A 22,673-nucleotide genomic window follows, 5' to 3' on the forward strand; every position below is an offset into this window, starting at 1 on the left:
AGGCCTTCATTTAGCAAAGCAGCCCTAAAACGTAACATATCCACCTCCATGGTTTACAGTTATTATTGGTTCTTCTGGAATCTTTGGTTTTTGCCAAACAAGTCTTTGGGTAGTGTGGCCATATTACTCTTTGCAATCTTTGCAATGTCTTCCCGGAACACGTTGTTTCAAAAGTCCCAGTCTTTGTCTGGTTGTTCATAGGCAAACGTTAAGCTTGCCCTGATGTTCTTTATGGATAGCAAAGGTTTCCTCCTGGTACACCACCCATGTAGATTGCAGAATAAGAAAATGCAGAGGTGCCGGTACTGGTACTGGTACTGGTCTAGCCACATGCCAGCAATATACACTTGTGACAAATTGGAAACCAATACCTGGATTTGTGCATCCCAACTTTATTGTATAGTGATCACGACACTAAACACATGATTAAATGTTTCGGCCTCTTTCTAGTGGTAGACTCATGCAATTTGACATCAGTAGTGGAAAGAGCTATCTGTAGATCCCCTAATGTAGCCAGGGTTGGACTGGCGCATTAGGGGCCCAACGGGTTGCAAACTTTGGGGCCCCCTGCACGCATGTGCGAATACCAGGGCCGCACATATTTTTTTTTAGGGCCAGCTGGGGGGAGTGGGTTTGGGCCAGTGGTGTCCCAGTCTGACCCTGGATGTAGAGCAAATACCGAAAATGACAATAATGCACCAGTTTGGTTGTAAATAATTAGAAATTAGTTTATCAGGGATGTGTTTTTTCAGCATTGTGCATTCTATGTTTTGGTTGAACTTGCTGTGATAGCATGGACAGCAAATGGACTACTAAATATAAACAGTGTCTGACTGCTTCTAATATTTGGCCTGTTTCATGGTCATTCTCTGTTTCTTTATGGGAATAAAGAGGCTTTATAATGGAAGAATAGAGTATAGTATGTAGAGAAAAGAGAGTAGGAGAATAAAGAGGTTGAGTGAGGAGAGGAGGTATAATAGTTTGGAAAGTGGGCCCTCAACCTAAGGTTTTCTGGTGGGCCCCTGGTATCCCAGTCCGACACTGAATATAAATAATGCATGGTATTTATATTACTTTTATCCTATAATATTGTTGAAATGAAAATATGCACCTGACTATACTGTATTTGTTAGCTGTTTTTGTCGTTTGCCTTTTTGCCCTTTGAATTTTATTTTGTAAGGTATTTTTGTAAGAGCTTGGAACAGTAGTGACTTTTTATTTGCCAATACTACAGAGACCCATCTCCTACACTTATGTGACAAGAGTTGTGATAATTCCTGTGCCAGCAATGAAAAACATCTTTAGAGGCAGCAGGTAGTGTCCTCTGGAAAGTAACTTGTGTGTAAACAACTAAATGTCGATTTGGTTACTAATAATACACGTTGTACAATAAGCTAATTTGGATGTAAACACGTCATCAAGGGAAATATCAGCTGACCAGAAGTAGATTGCTTATCATTTCTGTTTTATCTGTGCTGCACACTATTTATTGTAACTGCAATGTGTGGAATAATCAATTGTTGCTGTGAGCTATAGAATGACATTATTATTTACTGTCTCTTTATGACACAAGACGTGACGACGTCACAAATCTTTTGGTAAAGATGGAGTTTCGCAGTGATGCCATCCACACACACACACACACACACACACACACACACGGTCGGTAAGAAAACCAGCACAAATTACACACAACAGGTTGCTTTCATTACAAGCACGAATAGGCGACAGCCATTGTTTTCCACTGCAACGACCCTCATACCTCCAGTGCAGCGCAAGTGAATTTGTGACTGGGTGAGGATAAGAACAATGATTGTGGGCAAGGGCGATATCCCTTAATATCTCAGTCGGTTATTTACCTAGGACCCTGGCGCAAGTAAAACGCTACTATGAACCAGAGCCCCACATGAGAGCTGCTAAACTTGCTTCCCCAATGACACCCGACCTATTCGACTCCAGAGCTCGTACAGCTCAGAATGAACATCTCATCCCTCCCGTGCCCACGTGTCACTCACACCGGACTCCTCCCACCTACCAACCACGCCCCCTGTCTGCCTCTTCCCACTGCCTTGCACTGCCCCTCTTTGCCATGGCGGAAGTCGGTAGACGTCAGCATGCTCGGGTTAAAGGAGAAGCCTCCCCGAGGCCCCCAGCATACAGGGATGAGGGTTTGGGGATGGCGGCCGAAACGATGACGGTGCTGGTGAAACTGCTGGCAGCCGCCTTCTACGGCGTGAGCTCGTTTTTCATCGTGGTGGTGAACAAGAGCGTGCTGACCAATCACAGGTAGCGGGATTCCTGTAGGGGAGAGGGGACAGTTTGTCTCTTGTGCAACTTGGTGGCAAAGTTCAGCCGGAGAGAAGAGGGAGGGAAGGAGTTCATTGATTAGCGTTAGCTGCTCGAGTCAATATGTAACTAGTTACCTCTGAGGGATGCTCCATGGTGTCACATCACTTTCACATTTGGAGCCTGCCATTGTTTCATTCTTACCAGGAAAGTGTTTTCATGAGAAATCAAATGCAAGCCCAAGTTACATATAGTCACGAATGTTCTAGTTAAAATTAGTTTTTTTGGGGGGAGGGGTGTACTGTTGGACTTCTGATACAGTCAAACCTCGATTTTACATCCATACATATTGTTTTTCTGTGATCCCTCCAATATATAATGGATTTCCCTCATTTGACATCATTTTCCCAAACTTTACACCATTTTTTTCTTGGTCCCCTGAAAAAATGTAAAATGTGGGTTCTAGTGTATAAGCGACTGTCTGACACTCTGGCAACGTTGTTGGAAAATGTATGTGTGTGGAGAAGTGTCTATGAGCGGATGAGAACAAGCAGGGGCTGATTGGGACCAGGCGGGGGTAAGGCAGCCAGCAGTAGCCAATGGAAGTGTTGCCGTCAACCCCTTGGGACAAATAAAACTCTCGTTCCCTTCTATGTATTTATTTTACAAGCAGTGTGCTGTATGCATTCATTATTAGGAACAGCGGTTACATGCTTTGCAAGTCTGTTACTATTGGTGAGCTGGTCTCTGACAATGATGAAAGAGTTCAGTCAAACAACCTATAATAATGTGACTGATTTTATTACGGCAGAAGATGTTGGAGAATGTCCTTGAATAATGGTCGCTTACATCCAGCCAGGAGAAGCCTCCCCGAGGCCCCAGCCTACAGGAATGCTCAGTTATGCGTCTGTCTAGTTTAGGTGTTCTTAATATTACCAGTGCTTCCATCAGAGCCTTGCACATAACCAGGTGCTTTGCTCACAAAGTATTCATAGTTTTTATTAGCAAGTGGCTTTACAGTAGCAATATATTCATTAACAGTTGGAGTTCTTGCAAGGCATCTGGAAAATGCACTGACTGACTGTCATGTATTTTTATACATAACGATAACTTCAGTATTTTGTTTATGCGCAGGCAAAACATAAGTTGTATCTGCACAGAGAACACATCCCTGACAATTTTGGCTTGTTAGGTGGGTGCAGTTGTTGTGCTAGGTACAGCTTGAACATGGTTGCTTTTTCTCACACTGATGATCCTTATGCCACCCCTATACCTATATATATGTGTATATATATATATATATATATATATATATATATATATATATATATATATATATATATATATATATATATTTTTCCATATTACTTGCCTATGTTGATCTAGTCTTTAAAAGATATCCCAGTCTCCCTAAAGGGGTCCTCCATGAAGGTCAGTTAGGGTGAGCTTTGGCCTGAATTTGCAGTGCACAATATTCTTGTAGCAGCCACAGTAAAGGTGGCCACACATTGAAAGATCCGCCAAACGAGCAGATCTTTCCCCAGTATGCCCACCTTTGGCCCATTGTATCAACCCAATATCCCCCAACGATTGTATCACCATGATAGAGATACAGACCATTGGGACGAAGACTGCATCAACTAGCCAGTGCAATCCTTGCCCTGACAGGGTTTTAAAACCTGCCCAATCGGCCCATGTTTGGCAATCTGATACCACGGTGCTTTCATAAATCTTTAGTCTTGCTGATCAAATATTACATCATAAAAGGAACTTAAAACCAAGCTGTTCTAAATTAACACAATGAAATACAAATAATATATTTATAAAAATGCATTCATAAGTAAGGTCTCGGTTACATCTTTTTGACCAAGGTTGGAAATTGCTATTGTGCAAGAGACTAATCTGTCTGTGAATAAGGTCCTTTCATAATAGATCTCCGTTTTGATCTGCCCAGTGTTGGCAAATGAGACCCTGTGTGTTCTAGCAATGCTACATAAATACACAAAGCTGCTTATTCTGACATCTCTCACATCTGCTGAGTAGCATCTTAATTTACTAAGTTTGCATGTAGCCTAGGGCCAACTAATGGCATTCTCTGGTCCAGGTGTGCCCTATAGAATTCCATATGGACTCCAATCTCAAATTTTTTTTCTCACACTAAAAAACCCCACCATTTATCAACATCATTGATCTGACAGAGTGGTAATTAAAATAGTAATGCAAATCAAAGCTCCTTTAAGGATTTAGACTCCATAAGTGGAGGTTATGTCAAAGGGTCTGTGTCTGTAATAGGTTTAACTTGGAAAACAGCATTATTAGAGTCCTTCCCTAAATAACGTGAGCTATAGCCTACCCCTCTCATCTGAAATTTTCGTACAAAAGAGTTCTTTTCACCAAAAAACATTTGTGGTTATATATAAATATATAGTATACGTTTTTAAAAGATTGTATTTTTTTTTATGCTGATAGTATAAATGTGCTTTTTCTTGCAGGTTTCCCTCCTCACTATGTGTGGGACTTGGCCAGGTCAGTTGAACACTACTAGTAAAACTTCTTATTTCATTATCAGCCTCGTATGTTGGCAACACTGAATGCTCCTTCTGTTTTCTGTAGATGTTGGCCACTGTGGTTGTATTATGGTTGGGAAAGGCACTGAGGGTTGTTCATTTCCCTGATTTTGACAGGCACATACCTCGAAAGGTACGTTGGTACACCTTGTTTATATTCATTGTTGCACCATGTTAGAAATTCTAATAATGTTATGGCAGTATTACCAACACACTTTTTCTCTCTCTCTCTCGCACTCTCTCTACTCTATCTATAATGCACCGTTCAGAGATAAATGTGCAAGAAAACCATTAAAAAATTCAAAAGTGAAAACTCTGTATCTGTAATGCTTGTGCACACTAGTATTTTATGTATGTGAGCTCTGAATGAGGCAAATCAGATGAGTTGGAGTCACGGGCAGCCGGCATAATTACATGATATGTCCATGGATGATAATATTTCAAACAATAGTGGTTTGTCCATTTGTGCTTATGAGTAAAAATGCCAACCTAAAGGTGCCTGGCATCAACTCTGCACTGTATTTGTTTGAATGCCAAATACCTACAAAAGGCATATGTATATGGGGGAAACTGTAGGTTCATTACCACAGACATCAGTGTTTTAAATATACCTAAGAAGGCTGCCATCTCCGTGGTCTAGTGCCATAAGTAGTATACTTCAGCTAAAAGGCATTTAATTTTCAATTGTAAATATTTAGGATTAAACTTAATTCTCATTTTTATAATTAGCTTGATTACTTTACATTAGAACAGTAGAAGAATTGTACACTTCATGCTTGAGGTGACATGACCTGGCTCACCTTAGGTCACGTACATACAGGTAATACGCGTATCAACAGATTATGTCCTGCAATTTAAAGAGGAAGTTCACTTACAAAAACAACACATTTTACAGACCAAAGTACTCTATGCAACTTTACACTGCTATTTATTTTCATGTCCTTGATAACTTTCACTTCGCCTTCTTGTTTAAAGGATCTGCACAGTAAAACTTAACGATTAAAGAAAATTAAATTTTAAGAAATTTGCTTACAGTTCTATTTTCTTTCATTATTCATATCTCCTTTCAAGAAGAAATAAAAGCTGACCTCTTAAGTACATAAGCAGAACATTATCTGCATTATATTCTGGTAAAGGAAACAAAAGCAGTTTGCATTGTGTCTTGTCCATGTTCTCTTATTTGACATCTAAGCTCTTGGAGTGACATTCTTTACCGGTTGATCTGGACACTAATATTGGTTGTGCTCATTTGTGAAATATTTCGTTTAAAATTATGCTTTTTCTGTTTTTGGCTGGAAACAACATGTATTGCTTAGTGAATTAAATAACTCTTCAAATATTTTCATTTAATTCTAATATAAGTAGCTCTTTTTTTATTATATATTTTCTAGTGAATTTGGGCCTTTTTATTTTCTTATAACCGCTTATCTAGCTGATGGCTGGGACAGATGGGAATTGTAGTTCTGAACAGCTGGAAATCCCCCATCATGCTTCAGAAATAGCAGAGGATATCTCGTTTCCTGGCTAGTGGCAGTTAATAGAAAGTTTCCTGGCTAGTGACAATTAATAGCAAGTCACTCTTACTGAGCTTATTTAGCAAATACTTTTTTTAGCCAGACTGATGTGTCAGAGTGTTTTGCAGAGTCCCATAACTTTGATATTTCCAGTTAAGAATCAAACCTGGAAACCATTTGCTTTTGAGTTTTTTTTTTCATTTACTTTTCTCTTTTATATTCCAGACTTTTCCTCTACCTCTTCTGTATTTTGGGAATCAAATAACAGGATTATTCAGCACAAAGAAGCTCAAGTATGTCTATTTATATACCTAATACTGGGTTATAAACTTAGTGGACTGAAGTGAACACAGATTTAAAGGGAAACCTAATCCCCGAACACTATATTTAAAGTATTTTTGCACTTCTAATTCGTGCTTATCCTTACATATATTACAATCCCATTGGAGTAAACTTTTATGATTTATATCCGCCAGTCTTTTGTTAAGGATTCCATGCCCTGCAGTGGTAATACCATAGTTTTCAGATGTTTGCTTAAAAGTGTTGTATGAATGCTCTGGTATTCTCTGCATTCAAGCATAACAGAATACAATTTTGTGAGAGTAAGAAAGGAGACCTAACCATTTAAAAATGTAGTCATTTTCCCCACCAAAAAAACAACTCTGTACTAAACTTTTTTTTATCAGACGCACACATACAATACCTTTAGTAGACTGATCAAAGGGAGTGGTTGATTCAGTTGCTATGGGTTTCTGCCTTGGTGCCAGTTAGCCCAAGGTTAAGGTGGCCATACACGGATAGATCCGCTCGTTTGGCGATGTCGCCAAACGAGCGGATCTCCCTCCGATATGCCCACCTTGAGGTGGGCAATATCGGGCTGATCCGATCGTGGGCCCTAGGGCCCAACGATCGGATCCTAGCGTTCACCAAACGGGCGGTCGGATCGCGGGACCGCATCAACGAACAGATGCGGCCGCGATCCGACGGGATTTTTAATCCCATCCGATCGAGATCTGGCCGACTTTCGGCCAGATCTCGATCGGGGAAGCCCGTCGGGGGCCCCCATACACGGGCCAATAAGCTGCCGACACGGTCTGTCGGCAGCTTTTATCGGCCCGTGTATGGCCACCTTTAGTCAATCTTTTGTTTGTTGAGTTGCCACTCAGCCTGCGCTTGGCTACTTTAAACGAAGGCGATCTCTTTGCAGACCTTACTATACAAACAAGACATAATAAACATAATAACCTTTCCTTACTTAACGTTTAAGTTCTATGGTTTATAGAAAATGCCCAATGATTCATTTTCCCATAGTTGCGCTGCTTACCTAGATGTTGTTATCCAGCTGTTGTAGGCTATTGTCACATGAGTAACTTAAAAGAAATAAACACCAAGAAATAAAAGCATTTTAAAGGAATTAAAATATAATGTACTGTTGCTATGCATTGGTAAAGTTATGTATTTGCTTTAGAAAGACAACTATAGTTAATATAAATAGACTAATGTGTAGCCATGGGGGCAACCATTCAAGCTAGTTTGGACTAACCGGCCGCGGATAACCTTTGCTCTCTCTCTCTCCTCGGCATATAGTGTTACCTTTCTTTCTCAAGCATTCTACATTGTGCATCTGGTTTGTGCCCCCATGGTTACACAGCAGCTTATTTATACAGGTATAAACTATATAGTGATGTTTCCAAAGCAAACATTCCAGTTGAAATCGTACATAAAAATACAAAATTTTGGTCTTACTGTTCCTTTAAAAGAAGCCGATGTGACAAGTCTAGTATATCTGCTTTTGTCAAAAACATTCACCGCTCCTGTTGCTGGTCTCCAGGATATAACTACTATTAACAGTCCTTGCACATTGCTCTCGGCAAACGCTTGTGACTTTCTACCGTATGGGTCTTTAGCTCACAGAAGTAGAGATTCCCGAGGATCAAAAGGTAGTCTGCTTTCAGCTGGAAGTCACAGTGGCCATTCACAGACTGTACGGTCCAAATAGTCCAGTGTCCAAATGGAATGATCTCATACAAGTGTCACACAAGTGTTTGGCCAATTTTCTGCTGTCCAATTCACTTCCCTTATGCCAACTGATGAAATTCAGTCACAATGTATAATCTTAGATCCATCAGATTTGCAGTATTATTTAGCAAACAGACTACTGACTTGTCATGCATGTATGTCTATGGTTGGTTGGCCAAACTGTCCAAACAAATCTGGACATGTATGGCTATCTTTAGGTTACCAAAGGTCAGCCAAACTCTTCTGAGCCAAACACCTATGGAATTCGCTGTTCTCACTTGACTATGCCTTTATCCTCCCCAATCATACTACTTTCCAGATAAGTCCATACTGGAGTAGTTCTCTTCTCCAAGTAATACTGTAATTCATACAGAAACCATTGATCCGTTTGTATGATCGACAATATGTTTCTTCTTAATATTGCAGTCTTCCGATGTTCACAGTCCTTAGACGGTTCTCGATCTTGTTTACAATGATGGCTGAAGGTTTCTTGCTAAAGTAAGTTCGATATAGAAAACTTATAGAGCACCTTTTACCTGTGTTCTGAAATAGTCGCTATTGTGATTATTCCATGGGAAATCATTTTTTTTTTTTTTAAAAAAAATGTTTGTCTTTCCTTTCTTCCTTTGATCATTATCGCTGTGACATTTCTGTGTGGCCTTTTTGGATCATTGTCTCCAGGAGAAAATTTGTCTTTATTTGTTTAGTGAATTGCTTGGAGTGCTTACTGAATAGCTGGTTGATGCAATGTACACACATGCATTCTGTAAGGTTCAGTTAGACATTTCACATTCTTTGCCATTTACTACTCCTAGGGCAAACTGTAGTTATTAAAAGAGAAATTCTTATTCCAATGTGTATAAACCCCTTTTTCAAATGTGTAAGTGGCTTGATTAGTGGTATTCCAATTACACACCCACTGAACTCAGTTAGTTAGAAACCATGCATGGCCCAAACAATATACAGTAATTTATGCAGGTAGAGCCAATATTGGGTCCTGCTGATCTAATAAGCAGATAACTGGTCTGTATAGTGCAATATTTATGCAAAGCTGACCATTTTTACAGGGGTGTAACTATAGAAGAGAGAATCCTATAACTGCTGGGGGGGGGGGGCGCAGAGGTAGGACTGATTTATTATGAGACCCAGTAATAGTCTATTTACACTGACCACGTATAAGGATATTGCATAAGAATCCCCACAAAGGATAGCAAAGCCATTTGCCCCCCACCTTTTTATAAATTAAAGCAAATAATTTGTATTCTTCCCTGCTTTTATTTTTTCATTTTATTTTTTTTTTTTTTGTGAAATATTTCAAGTTCCATGAAATAGTTAGCATTTTTGCATGAACAGCACCAAAATCCGTTACATTTGTTTTCCTTATTTGTACAGGAAACATTTTTCCCGCAGCATTCAGATGACTGTATTTGCTATGATAATTGGAGCATTTATAGCTGCCAGGTAAGTGCCCTTATTGCTGATACCGTTACCAAAACCTGTGCTTCACGTCCCTACAGAATTTGCTGCATTATAAAAGTTACCAGGGAACCATTTCCCTTGGTGGATTCACCTTTTTTATGCTGATTTCTGTCAATGCTGGAACCAGGATCATTTTTAAATACCAGAATACTGGTCTATAGCTCTGTCCAGGAACAAAATAAATAAATAGTTCAAAAATGAAGAAACTAGAAAAGTGAAATGGAAAAATAGTAAAAATAACAATTGCTCATCAGAGCCACCCCCAAGGGTTGCCATTCATTTTTCAATATGCAAAAGATCCAAGTAAGGTGATGCCCATTTCCAAGTAAAGCAGTAGCTCTAGTTTTCATTAAATTATAAAAGGCTTTATTAAAACATGCATAGACCCAATGCGTTTGGTTCTTGTGTGGGCACTTACTCATAAGCTTTTTTTAATGATCCTAGTTGAAAAGAAGAAAAAAACAAAAGTAAACCCTTGTCTTGTTATTGGTTGAGGAATGCTTATTGATAATTTTATCGGTGTTCTCTTTTGATGTGTTAACATAAAAAATCTTTAGTGCCTCCACACTCCCAAGACGTGTGGTTTATTTATTTTCACATATTGCATAATTTTATTTCTTTAGTGCTGACCTGGCTTTCGATCTTGAAGGGTACATATTTATCCTGTTGAATGATGTTCTAACAGCTGCAAATGGGGCCTATGTAAAACAGAAACTTGATTCAAAGGTAAAGAATGTGGAATAATTGATAACATATCTAAGGCTGTGGCCTGTTGAGCATCTACTGTAGGTTGCAGTGTGTACTCACTGTAGAAGAAGTCATTCTACTTCTAAGTTCACCTTAAGTCTCGAGTCAAGTACGCTTACATTATTGCATTCATTACAATTCTAAGTTGAGGATAGAAACTTGTATATGTAACCAGTAATACATAATGTATAAGTGCTATATAAATAAGAAGTGCCAAATGTACACCAGCCAATTAAGTAAATGTTAAATGAGCTTTGTTTTTATTCTCATTTACATAATAACTAATTAAGGCTTTGGCATCTGAGATATTTCTGAATAAAAAGAATATAGGATTATATTTGTAAAAGATAGATCTAGGAACTAAATGATTTGATGGTAGCTGGTCTGGGTTGAACTGATCTGTTATACATGAGACCTGAATTAAAAATGTATTCTAAAAGGTGCCTTGCCTTTTTGTACTCTGCTGCTGCCCCCATGCTAATTGCACAAATTACATGAACATGAAATGTAACATGTGGTTTTAGGATTGCGAGGGACCACATGGGAGGCCCATGAGATTTCAAATATTGCCCATCACTAAATCCCCAAACTAAATCCTAATCTTATTGACCTGGAAGTGAGACTGTCAGACCATCATTATTGTGTATGGCTTAAGCCTTCTTATCTTTTTTACTCTCATAGCTAAGATAGCCGCAGCAATGGCAAGTGTTAGCCATTCAGATAACGGGTATTTGATCTTGCTTGTCCTTGTGGGACAGAGGCTCAGATATTAAGTGTATATCTAAAATCCTTCGCTTTAGGGCAGAGACACATGCTCAGATTCAGGGAGATTAGTTGCCCAGCGACAAACCTCTTCTTCGGGGCGACTAATCTCCTCAAACTGCCTTCCGCTGGCTAAAATGTAAATCGCCAGTGGGATGGCTATTGTTGCAGTTTGTTTTCCAAAGTTGCCTCACAAGGAAACTTCAGACGACTTCGGAAAACGAAGCGATCCAACTGCTATCCCGCCGGCGATTTAGATTCTAGTCAGCGGGAGGCCGTTTGGGGAGATTAGTCGGCCCGAAGAAGAGGTGATTTATCGCCAGGCAACTAGTCTCGCCGAATCTGAGCATGTGTCTGCCCTTAATCTGGTCATATATTGTTTATCAATAAAAGGAAAGGGGCTATTTTTGGTCCCATATACAGACCAGTTATCTGCTTATTAGATCAGCAGGGCCAAATATTGGCTCTACCTTTTAGAGACTGAAAAATGAACCTTACTATAAACCGCTTGAAGCAGGACAGCACTGGGATTGGAGGGAGTCTATTTGGGCATAATATCACAATTGGCAGCTATAATGTGTAAAAACAGTATAATTTAAGGAAACTTCAAAGAAAACAAACCCCATAGTTTTTTTTATTTATTTTATTATTGGTTGTGTAAATTTATCTAAAGGAATCTAATATTCTTGACTCTTGTAGGAACTTGGAAAATATGGTCTTCTTTATTACAATGCGTTATTCATGATTTTGCCTACACTGGGAATTGCATACATCACTGGAGATATTGACAAGGTAAAACTTTTATATAGTGTTTTTCTTTCAGATGTGACCCTCCATGCGACTTTTATGGCCCTGGTCTTCTCTAGGACAGATTTTTTTTGTATGTGTCATTTTAATATGTATCCATCCACTTAACCATGGGCTGTGAAATATGAAAGTCTTACAATATAAAACATTGAACAGCACTGCCATATGGCAATCACACCCACAAGGCAAAAAGCTGATTTTCTAATGCTGTTAAGGATTAAATCCACCAACTGGAAAATCTTGCTGGAAAATGTAAATCCATCCCCCCCCTGCAGTAGCCAGCACTAGCAGAATGTAGGCATTGTACTGAAGTGAGCAGAGGCTATGTCATTGCTGTATGTGTTACTTGTAACTGCTGAGCAAACCAAACAAAGAGAGTCTTGTTTAACATGTACAAGATGTGGATCTTAACTTTTTCTGATAGGTTTGTGTTCAGTTTGTTGCTGCTCTGTTGCAAAGGAGTCTTTGTGGGGCTTTTTTTTTTTTTCTCTTTTGCTGCCACCCCATACAAAAAAAACCTTTTACAGTGGAGGGATGTGAGCTGTATGTCTTAACTGAGCCTTCTTAGAATATTTAAAGTTATTCTGTCACTTTTTTTTTTTTTTTTTACAAAATGCATCCTTAAATGGTGCTTCTCCAGCAGAATCCTGCATTGAAATCTACAAACAGATTTTTCTGTTATATTTATTTTTGAAATCTGACATGGGGCTAGACATATTGTCAGTTTCCCAGGTGACATGTGACTTGTGCTCTGATAAACTTCAGTCATTCTTTACTTCTGCACTGCAAGGTGGTGTGATATTGCCCCCTCCTCCCTCCCCAGCATCCTTTCAACAGCATTGCTAAAATGCTCCCATGCCCCAAGTAGTAGTAGATATGAGAACAGCACTCCGTAGTATAATGCCCAATCCCCACCATGATGACTCCTCTTACATTGAGTAGGTGAACCTGAAAAGCAGATTGGTTGTGAAGTGCTCTTTTTTCTAAATTCACAGGTTCAGGCACAATGACCTGAGATGGCTACCTACACACTAATATTACTTAAAAATTTTTTTACATTTCTTGGTTCAAGAATAACATTTTAAATGGTAAAGATAAAATGAATTACTTGCAATGTATGTATGTCATCTCAAAAGAAGCTAATATCTAGAATATACTCACTGATTAATGACCCTTTTACTATAAGAGGGGGGAATTCACAAAGTGGAGAGAGCCCATTTTTGGCATAAAAGTGGTGGTAAACTGGAGTAAAATACTTTCTCCATATTCACAAACAGAAATCCGCCTAAATTTCCGACTCAACTGCGACTTCATTTTTTAGTGAAAGAAAGAGTTTACAGACACTTTTATGAATTTGTCGTTCAAAATGGTGCAAAAACGACATTTTAAAAGACATTTAAAAAAAATGGAGTAAAGATCAGTTTGACTCTTGTCATATCAATTCTAAAATAAACTGCTCTGCTTTGGTTCACCCAATCTTCTCTTCACACCTCTTTAAGGTGTCCTATTGGGTATTTATTATCATATTAATGGGGATTAGCATGTTATAGTCAGGGCACAAGTTCTGTCTAACCCTATAGGTGTAAAAGCTTCATTAACAAAACAAGTAAAACACTAATTTAACAAAATAAGTGTATTTTATACAATTTGATACTGTATGTCAAATGTTTTTAACTCACACTTGCTTGATTTTACTAGTTTTATCTTAATGAATGAGGCAATATTAGCAATATGATTGAATATATTATCTAAAGGAAAGGTAACTCCTCCCAGCCATTTTTTTGGTTTTCGCAGCAATTCGAGACTTGACCCAAGATAATAAAACATATTTCAGATACAAATCCCTGTATTATGCAAAATTGTATTTAGACCTTTATATCTTTTTACAGAAGTGGAATTACACAAACATGTAGGAAAATTTAGAAAACCCAAATTATCCTGAAAAAAATGTTAATCTGTAATTTTCCTATGTAAAATAAACCCTTCCCTCAAAAATTCCAATTTGATGACTGACCGTTGTAGTAAGAGCTAAAGACAAATTCAGAAAAAATGTCTTTAAAATGTCGTGCAAAAGACAAAATCTGAAAACTGTCTGTTTAAAAGACAAATTCACAAAAAGTGGAGATAGAGGTTTGTGAATTTGGTGGGAAATCTGACATTATCTCTGCTTTTATTTTGTCTCAGTATTGCAGTTTTTGTGAATTCCCCCCATGAGCATTCTTATATGTTAAAATGGCTGCTAAACTCAAATTACAAAGGAGGACTGGGAATCAATCTTGAAAAATGCTAAACGTAGTATCACATGTACTAAACAAAAGGAAAACCTCTATAAAATATGAATGCATTGGTATCTTACCCCAGTTAGATTACATAAAACGTTTACTGCGGTTTCATAAATATGTTGAGGTGCGGTGAGGCCCAGGAGATGTACCTTATAATTTTTGGTACTGTACACGGATTCAACCATTTTGGGACGAAATTCTAAATCTTATAAAGCGTTTTACACACGAGAACATAAAGAAAGATATTCTTACATTTCTACTTGGCAAGCCTATTCTAGGGTTCTCTAATGTGCAACAAAAGTTGTTAAATCATGTACTAACTATAGCTAGAATATCCACTGCAGCAAAATGGAAAACATCAACCCTCCCCTCCTTTATCGGAAAGTAAATGGTAAAAAGAATTTTGAGCACAATTGCCCTTATTAACAATACGGGTTCCTAATTTCTTAAAAATATGGAACTAATTAATCTCAACTGCATAATAAGATCGATTCAAAAATGTAAAAATAATGAGGCATAATAATAGATAAGATGCATGGTTACAACACGTTTGTTATTAAAGTTTATGGTCAAGATAGTGACCTTATTGTTTTACTTAAATATGGAAAAGAAACCTTTTATCACCTATACCTTCATTTAGCACTTGTAATCCGTTTCATGAACAAAAAAGTGCCAATTGATAAATAACTAATTTATTTTAAATACAGTCTGAAGCTTACACTGAGTATCTTTAACTAACCATAATTAAAGGCTATTCAACAGAAGGAAACAAAGCACAAACTGTTGTATGGTGTTTTAATGGAAATTGCGCAACAACATTTTATAGATACGTTGTTTAAAACATGATTTATGTATCTTTCATCAGGTCATGGAATATGAAGGATGGGGCGACTTCTTCTTCATTGTGGAGTTCACTCTATCGTGTGTCATGGGGTATGTTTCAATATAGAGTGTCATAATGTAAATCCATTTTATAGGGTTTCAAAATAGATAAATAGGTTTTATTTTGTTCATTTTCCTTATATGCTATCCATTTAAGGAAAGTGAACAAAGATTTAAAGTACATGCTGTAGGTTATGTTGTGTAAACAAAAAGTATGGGAATAAGGGAATGTTGCTATATTCTTTAATTGTGCTGAGATTTAACATTTGTAACTACTAAACTTAATTATTACTGTCCAAGATCAGTTTAATGACACAGACAATACAACAACACAGTGTGGTGGCAAAAAAAACCCAATGCTTATTGGTTCACCTGCTAAGAGCACTGAAGCAGTTTGGTTATTTATTCACTTCTGTTTATTCCGTTCATTTATTTATTTAATTTTTTGTCTCCTCCCTCCAGGTTTTTTCTAATGTATTCCACGGTCCTTTGCACTCATTATAATTCTGCCCTGACAACAACAATAGTTGGTTGCATTAAAGTAAGTGTAATATTTAATAGCAATGGAAAGCTTGTGCTTCGTATAGGTTTTTATTGAAGTCATTTTCAATCTGTACGACCTGCTCTACGCCCATGATCAAGAATATATTTGCAGAATATATATTGGCAGCAAAGCGTGTGGCCCAGAAAGTGTGATATACTGGATGTAACACAGTGACATAGAACAGTATCGCAAATAATATGAAAGGGTGTAGATAAAAAATCCTTACTATCAAGTTGTATTTCTATAGACCTCAATAGAGACAACTGGAGAGTATTTTTGAACATTAGGCAAATTTAACCTTGGGCAATAACCCCAAGCACCCAATTTGTGATGAGCATTTTTCAGCCAGCTACAGGTAGATCAATGACAGCAAAAAGGTGATTGGTTGCCAAAGGGGTGACTACCTTGGTGCAAATGTAAACAGGTCTGGTTTTGTTACAGCAAAACTGCTAAAAGTTTGCATCCCCTAAGGATTTTGTGCATCTGCTATTCACTAAAGTGAGTCAATAGGATTAGGACTACACCAGTAATGTCCTGAATAACATGCCCCAATTTTGGCCTGGAGCTTATATACATTATTGCAGTGCTGTCCAACTTCTGTGGTACAGAGGGCCAGAATTTCTTGCCTTCATGGTGGAGGGCCAATAATGGAAGCCAGTGTTGACCACTCCCCTTTTTTAAAACCACACTTATGTTATCACAAGAAATGTTAAGATGATGCACACATTAATGGTGGTGACACACAAAAAACAAATGGTTGGTGCTCACTGAAGGGATATGTGAAAAAGTTGTCATATTAAGACATACCCTTAAATCCATATGCCTCCTCCTCCCCTGTGGATAACACGGTGCCTTCCCAGCACGTGATTAAATGCCTTAAGGGCCCCTAACAACAATTTACAAATGCTAACAAACCCCCAGAACAAACCCCATCAGGCTCATGTCCCACAGGTAAGGCAGAGTATGGCATACACAGGGAGCATAGGAAAGGCAGAGTATGGTACATATGGAGCACAGGGCGGGCAGAGTATGGCACACACAGGGAGCATAGGAAAGGCAGATTATGGTACATATGGAGTATAAGGCAGGCAGAGTATGGCACACACGGGGAGCATAGGGCAGGCAGAATAGAGCAGGAGACTGGAAACCTATCCTGACCAAGATGACAGGTCATACTCTCACTACTCTCTTTATATTGATGTTTTGTCAGTGCACAATTTGTAAAGTATAAACCTGCAACTGGGAATTCACTATGTTAATCAATAACAGACTTTTCCTTTATTATTTGTATTTTTTTGTATTCTGTCGTATTTACATGTTTTTTTTTTTTGCAGAACATTTTAATAACGTACATTGGAATGTTTTTTGGAGGAGACTATATTTTTTCATGGACAAACTTCCTGGGATTAAATATCAGGTACAGAATATTATTTTCAATTGTCGGTTATCCAGAAAGGTCCAAATTACAGGAAGGCCATCTCCCATACACTCCATTTTAATCAAATAATTCAAAATGTTAAAAATAATTAAATTTTTCTACATAATACCTTGTACTTGATCCCGACTAAGATATAATTGCTCCTTATTGGAGGCAAAACAATCCTATTCACAATGAAAACATTCCTTTTGTGGACTTAAAGGGCATGTAAAGGCAAAAATATAAAATTCCATTTTTACTTTCTTTAATGAAAAAGAAATCTATCTCCAATATACGTTAATTAAAAAATATCTACAGTTTTTATAATAAACCTGACTGTATGCAGTGCAATTCCCCCTTCTTTTACTGCTGTTGATAGGAATTGTCAGATGGTCCCCAACTGCTGTGCAGGTAAGCGATCATACTTTCAAATGGCAGGGGGAGCCCCCGCCTTACTTCCCAGAACTCGAGCAGCATTGTTGGATTCCCTGTATAGATTTGTATCCAGAGACTCAGTGCAGTCTCTATATTATGATTATTAATCAGTCTTGCTGTATTGGCTTCTATGGCAGATATTATTTGACTTGTGCTGTTTTGATAATTTATGACGATCCCTAAGCTTAACCTCCCAACTGAAGCCCAGACCAGACTGAGCATGTGCGAGTCTTGATATTGCAGAAATGTCTAACAAAGTTACAAGATGACAGCCCCCTGCGCCAACTTTGAAAGCATAAATCATTTGTCTTATTAGGCTACTGGTGCAGTAAGTTCATGTTTATATTTAGTATACATAATACAGCATTTCTAACATTATTCTATTTTAGACTTTAGTTGCCCTTTAAGGTATGGAGACCCTAATTAAAGAAATATGCCTTATCCAGAAAACCCAGAGATCCCAAGTTTACTGTATAACTGGTCCCATTCCTGTACAATAAATGGGCATATACTCTGGTCATACAGATTATATATACGAAAATATAACCGATACAAGAGTAGACAGAACTTAAAGAGACAGGTCGGACAAGCTGCTTTCCATAGTAGCATTTACTAAACTCATTGCCAGCAATCCAGTCTACTCAATCATCACTCAATAACATTTATGTTCATATTGGATTGTGGCCTAGAGTTGCATCTTTTTTTTTTTTAGATGTTTCCATTCTCTCTTTGGATGTGCCCTGTATCTGAACAAGCCAACTATGAGAATCCATTGCCGGCCTTATACATTAAAAATAAATAAATGCAGACACTAATTCCATTTTCCTATTTTCAGTATTGCTGGAAGCCTGGTGTATTCCTATATAACCTTCACAGAAGAGACCGTGAACAAGCAAGTGGAATCTCTAGCCAAACTGGACATTAAAGGGAAAAGCTCTGTGTGACATGGAGTCAGTTGTGTCCTGTACAGTCTCATCTGGGTACATGATCCGCATGTACAACATCACAAGGCTATTGCTAATTTGCACATTTGATGGACAGAAATAATTGCCTTTTTTTATATATATATATTTTAGACATTTTGATTTTAGAGATACACATATTTACATTTTTGGTCGGTAACAAAATAAGTATATTTTTTAATGCTTGATATAACCCAGTTGTTACTGCCAACACATTTCACTGTCTTCAAGTGCACAAACCGTCTCATATTTATGTGTATATATAAGGCTAGTTTTATGACGATGTCTTGGTCTACTAAATTATACTGCTGTGAGACATGGCATATCTGTATATGTTCCTGTAATATAGGGATATCCAACCTATTGCCACAACTCCCAGCGTAGATAATGGGAACTGGAGTTAATAACCGTATAAGCACTTCTGTTTGGACTTCCCTGACCTTGCAATGTGTACTTTTTAAAGTGAATTTTTGACTTTTTTTTTTTTTTTTTAAGACTTGGCAAGTTTAATTTTGTATGCAGTATACTGTCTCAGAGCTCCATATTGTCTTATAATATGATTCATCATAAATGATGAGTCTCTCCTCTTTGTTTGTGGCCATCTTTCAGCAGAGTATATTATTCTGGGTTAACTGTAGCTTTGCATCAGCAAGATGTATTTGTACTCATTTGTATTACATATAGTTTTAAGTGTGTTTTTTTTAATGGGATTTAGGTGAGTATGGGGCTGTAGTTGTAGGCTCAGGCCCTTTATCTCGGCTGCTTGTAACTGCAAGCCATGTTTTTTTTAATACCTGTGAGCAACATTCAAATATAAAAAGATTGGGGAGCAACACAAGCATGAAAAAGTTCAGGGGGGGTGCTAAAAACGGGCTGTGATTGGTTATTTTGTAGTCCCTATGTGAACTGGAAGCTTATGTGGTTTGGCAGTACACCTGGATTATATGCAGCCAAAACTTGCCTCCAAGCCTGGAATTAAAAAAAATAAAATAATAATAAGCGCCTGCTGTGTGGCAACTGGGTACAACATGCAAGCAGTTGGTGAGGCCACAAGACTAGTCAAAGACCAGTGCTGTACATCAGGTGTGGGATCTCTGACCAACTAGTGAGTGTCCATCAAGAAAGAGCCTGGTGCAGGTATCTTACCCACTACCACCTGTCTGTCTTCATGAAGTGGCTACTTTTAGAGACTTCCAGCTGGTCTGGCCCTTAACCTAGATATGAACTACAGTTTGTATTGGTTTTCTAGTCTGTGCATTTATCATTTAAGCTGCAAACATATACATAACCTTCCTTTTCTTTTACGCTTTCACAGATGGATGTTTATTGCTCACTTTTCCTAAGGTCTGGTATTTGGCTGAATCTTTCGCAAAGGATTCGGCCGAATCCAAAATAGTGGATTTGGTGCATCCCTAGTTGCATTAAATGTTTTGATGACAGAACAGGGATAATGTGGTTTAAAGTTGCACACTTTGCCATTGGATTGGCCGGGATCTAGGTTTGTTGTGGGTATTATTCCATAGCCCCTAAAGCTGGCTGTAACCTTGATCTTGCCATCATTTAGAATTTTGCTCGTTTTTGTCCACTTTCTACATCTTAATCACTCGGAGAGAGAGAGATACAGAATGGGGAACCGTGATACATGTGCTGGTTGCTACATTATTGCTCTTTTTTTTTAGAAGCTATACAGAATATTGATTGTGATGCAATTTCTATTTTAATTTCTTATTTTCAAATATGGTGCAGCCTATAGTCCAGTTGCCCAGACCTGGGACCTGCTATCCAGCAACCTGTCCTGCTACTCAAACTTACCTGTTCCTTTAACCCAATTTTGGACCTGTGCAATCTGGAAGTGACCTCACTGGTTGGTGGATGTGACATCACTCCGGAGGAGGATCAACCAAACCAGGGGGAAACAGTTTTTAACTTCAGTAGGTGGGGGGAATGTGAGCCTGCAATCGGCCTGGGTACCTGCAGACAACCCATATGTTTGGAATTGGGGTGTTTTAGCCTGAAACCTGACCACGTTGCTGGTATTCCATGGGTACCCAACCCATTGCAGGACTCTAGTGCAGCCCATTCACACAGATAGAGAAGCTCATGTGTAGTGGCTTTACAGCAGTCTGGATTGGGGCCAAATCTGTACTTTTACATAGGTTACTGCTTTAAAAATATTCAACTCAAAATGTGACACTAGTTTTATGGCAGCTCACCAAATTTCATGGTACAAGAGCAGACTTGTGTTATTTGAGTATGATCTGTAGTGTAAGCTGCAGCCAAGGCATGCTGAGTTCCTGTAAGAGGCCAATATATCATTTCTGGTGCCATTCTAGAGGCGCTGTGTATCTCTTGTAACTGCTTTCTCTGACCAACTGCAATCTACAGCAGCTAAGAAAAAATCTTGGGGAGAAAAAGTATATTTTCAAGCCTGTGCCAATCAAGTGTGCTGGCAAAGCAATAGGTGTTTTTTTTGCAGGGGATTGGATACAGAAGCAAGGCAGGGTCCAAGGCTCATCTTTTAAACTTTCTTTCAAACACAGCAGTGAACCACTTATGGACATGCACACAAATACACAATTACTAGCAGAGCACTGTATAAGGTACAATCCTAGGCACTTTCTTCCCCAGGGCACTGAATTCCCAAGCATGTTTCATCCTCATTGGTAGGGTTGCCACCTTTTCTGGAAAAACATACCGGCCCAACTCTATTTATCTTTTTTCCCTATTAATAACATTGGGATCAACCATCATTTTTACCGGCCTGGTGGCAACCCTACTCATTGGACATGTCCGTTTGTGAATACAATTACGTGGAGATGGAATGAGAATAGTCGTGTACCTTATATACGTTTCCCACACTACTCACAAACATAAGTGGCTATGTATACTGCACAAAATCCTGCCTCATTATTAGAGCACTGCTTGGATATAGATTCATCCCAACACAGGACCCTGGTTACTTTATGAAGCACCCTGGTGTAGTGGGTTTGTATATTTGCGTGTTGCTTTTCTGATGTTCTGTGTCACTGGAGGAACCCGTGGCAAGCTGCCTGCAGTGTGAAATCTATCAGTTATCTGGTTTGTGCCGCACTTTTGTACCGAATCTGTATTTCAATATCCAGCGACACATGATCGGATCAGTCTTGCCGGCCTCTTATGTTGCCATTCATCTGCTCGGCCCAAGGTTCAAACAACTGGATCAGGGACATGTGGGAATCTGCCCATATAGGGCTTGCCATGTTTAATGTTACTCTGCCTTATGCAATTCTAAAATGTAAAGAGATTATGTGATAATCTGTATTTATTAAAGGCATTTAGAAAAGATTTCCAGTATTTATTTGTATACCATGCCGTCTGTGTAAATGTCCGTTCTATCCTTTTTCAGTATGACTATGAACTTTTTAAAAAGACGTGGAACTGTTTTTATTGAAGTAAATGTACCAACTGTTTTTGTACATGCTTTAAATAAAAGCATCTGGAAAGATTGAAGGTGTGGAGGTTTATTTATTGTATGGAATTAAGGTTGGGAAAGCTGTATTTTATATAGTACACTGTATACTGCACCAGCCCAGAGGAGCAGCAAGCCCATAGCGATTCATCTATGCATTTAAATTTGTCCATAATGGCTTTTCTTCTAATCTGCAACCTTGATACAGACTTCATAAATCCGCTCCTTCTCTAATGCACCTACATATACATTTCCTTGGTTCAGAAGCTGCAGATTTCTGTGCCAAAACGCAACATTTTGCACCAAAATCTGCCTGAGGCAGTGTATTTGTGGGCAGGCTCATTAAACAGCAGAGAAGAAGCAGATTCTCGGCCTGCGTTGGCTGGCAGTAGCCTTAGGCAATGTATATCTTTAGGGGCATCACATCATCAGCACAGGCCATTATTAGCCATTTGTTTCACTAGATTTCTTTAAAACTAAGGGGCAGCTATAGCACATGGTGACATCTAATTTTACTTATTA

General features: G+C 38.5%; 1 protein-coding gene across 1 annotated transcript; it reads left to right on the top strand.

Moving 5' to 3' along the window:
- Positions 1 to 1,891: 1,891 nt before the first annotated feature.
- slc35d1.L (solute carrier family 35 member D1 L homeolog) lies at positions 1,892 to 22,188 on the top strand. The gene is made up of 12 exons (XM_018258215.2): positions 1,892 to 2,286; positions 4,779 to 4,812; positions 4,900 to 4,986; positions 6,593 to 6,660; positions 8,813 to 8,884; positions 9,779 to 9,847; positions 10,489 to 10,591; positions 12,074 to 12,166; positions 15,329 to 15,396; positions 15,808 to 15,886; positions 17,224 to 17,306; positions 18,577 to 22,188. Exons 1-12 carry the CDS (start codon positions 1,907 to 1,909, stop codon positions 18,683 to 18,685), a joined length of 1,245 nt encoding a protein of 414 aa, XP_018113704.1. The 5' UTR covers positions 1,892 to 1,906; the 3' UTR covers positions 18,686 to 22,188.
- Positions 22,189 to 22,673: the final 485 nt, after the last annotated feature.

This window comes from Xenopus laevis, chromosome 4L, assembly GCF_017654675.1.
Source record: "Xenopus laevis strain J_2021 chromosome 4L, Xenopus_laevis_v10.1, whole genome shotgun sequence".
Classification (NCBI taxonomy): Eukaryota; Metazoa; Chordata; class Amphibia; order Anura; family Pipidae; genus Xenopus; species Xenopus laevis.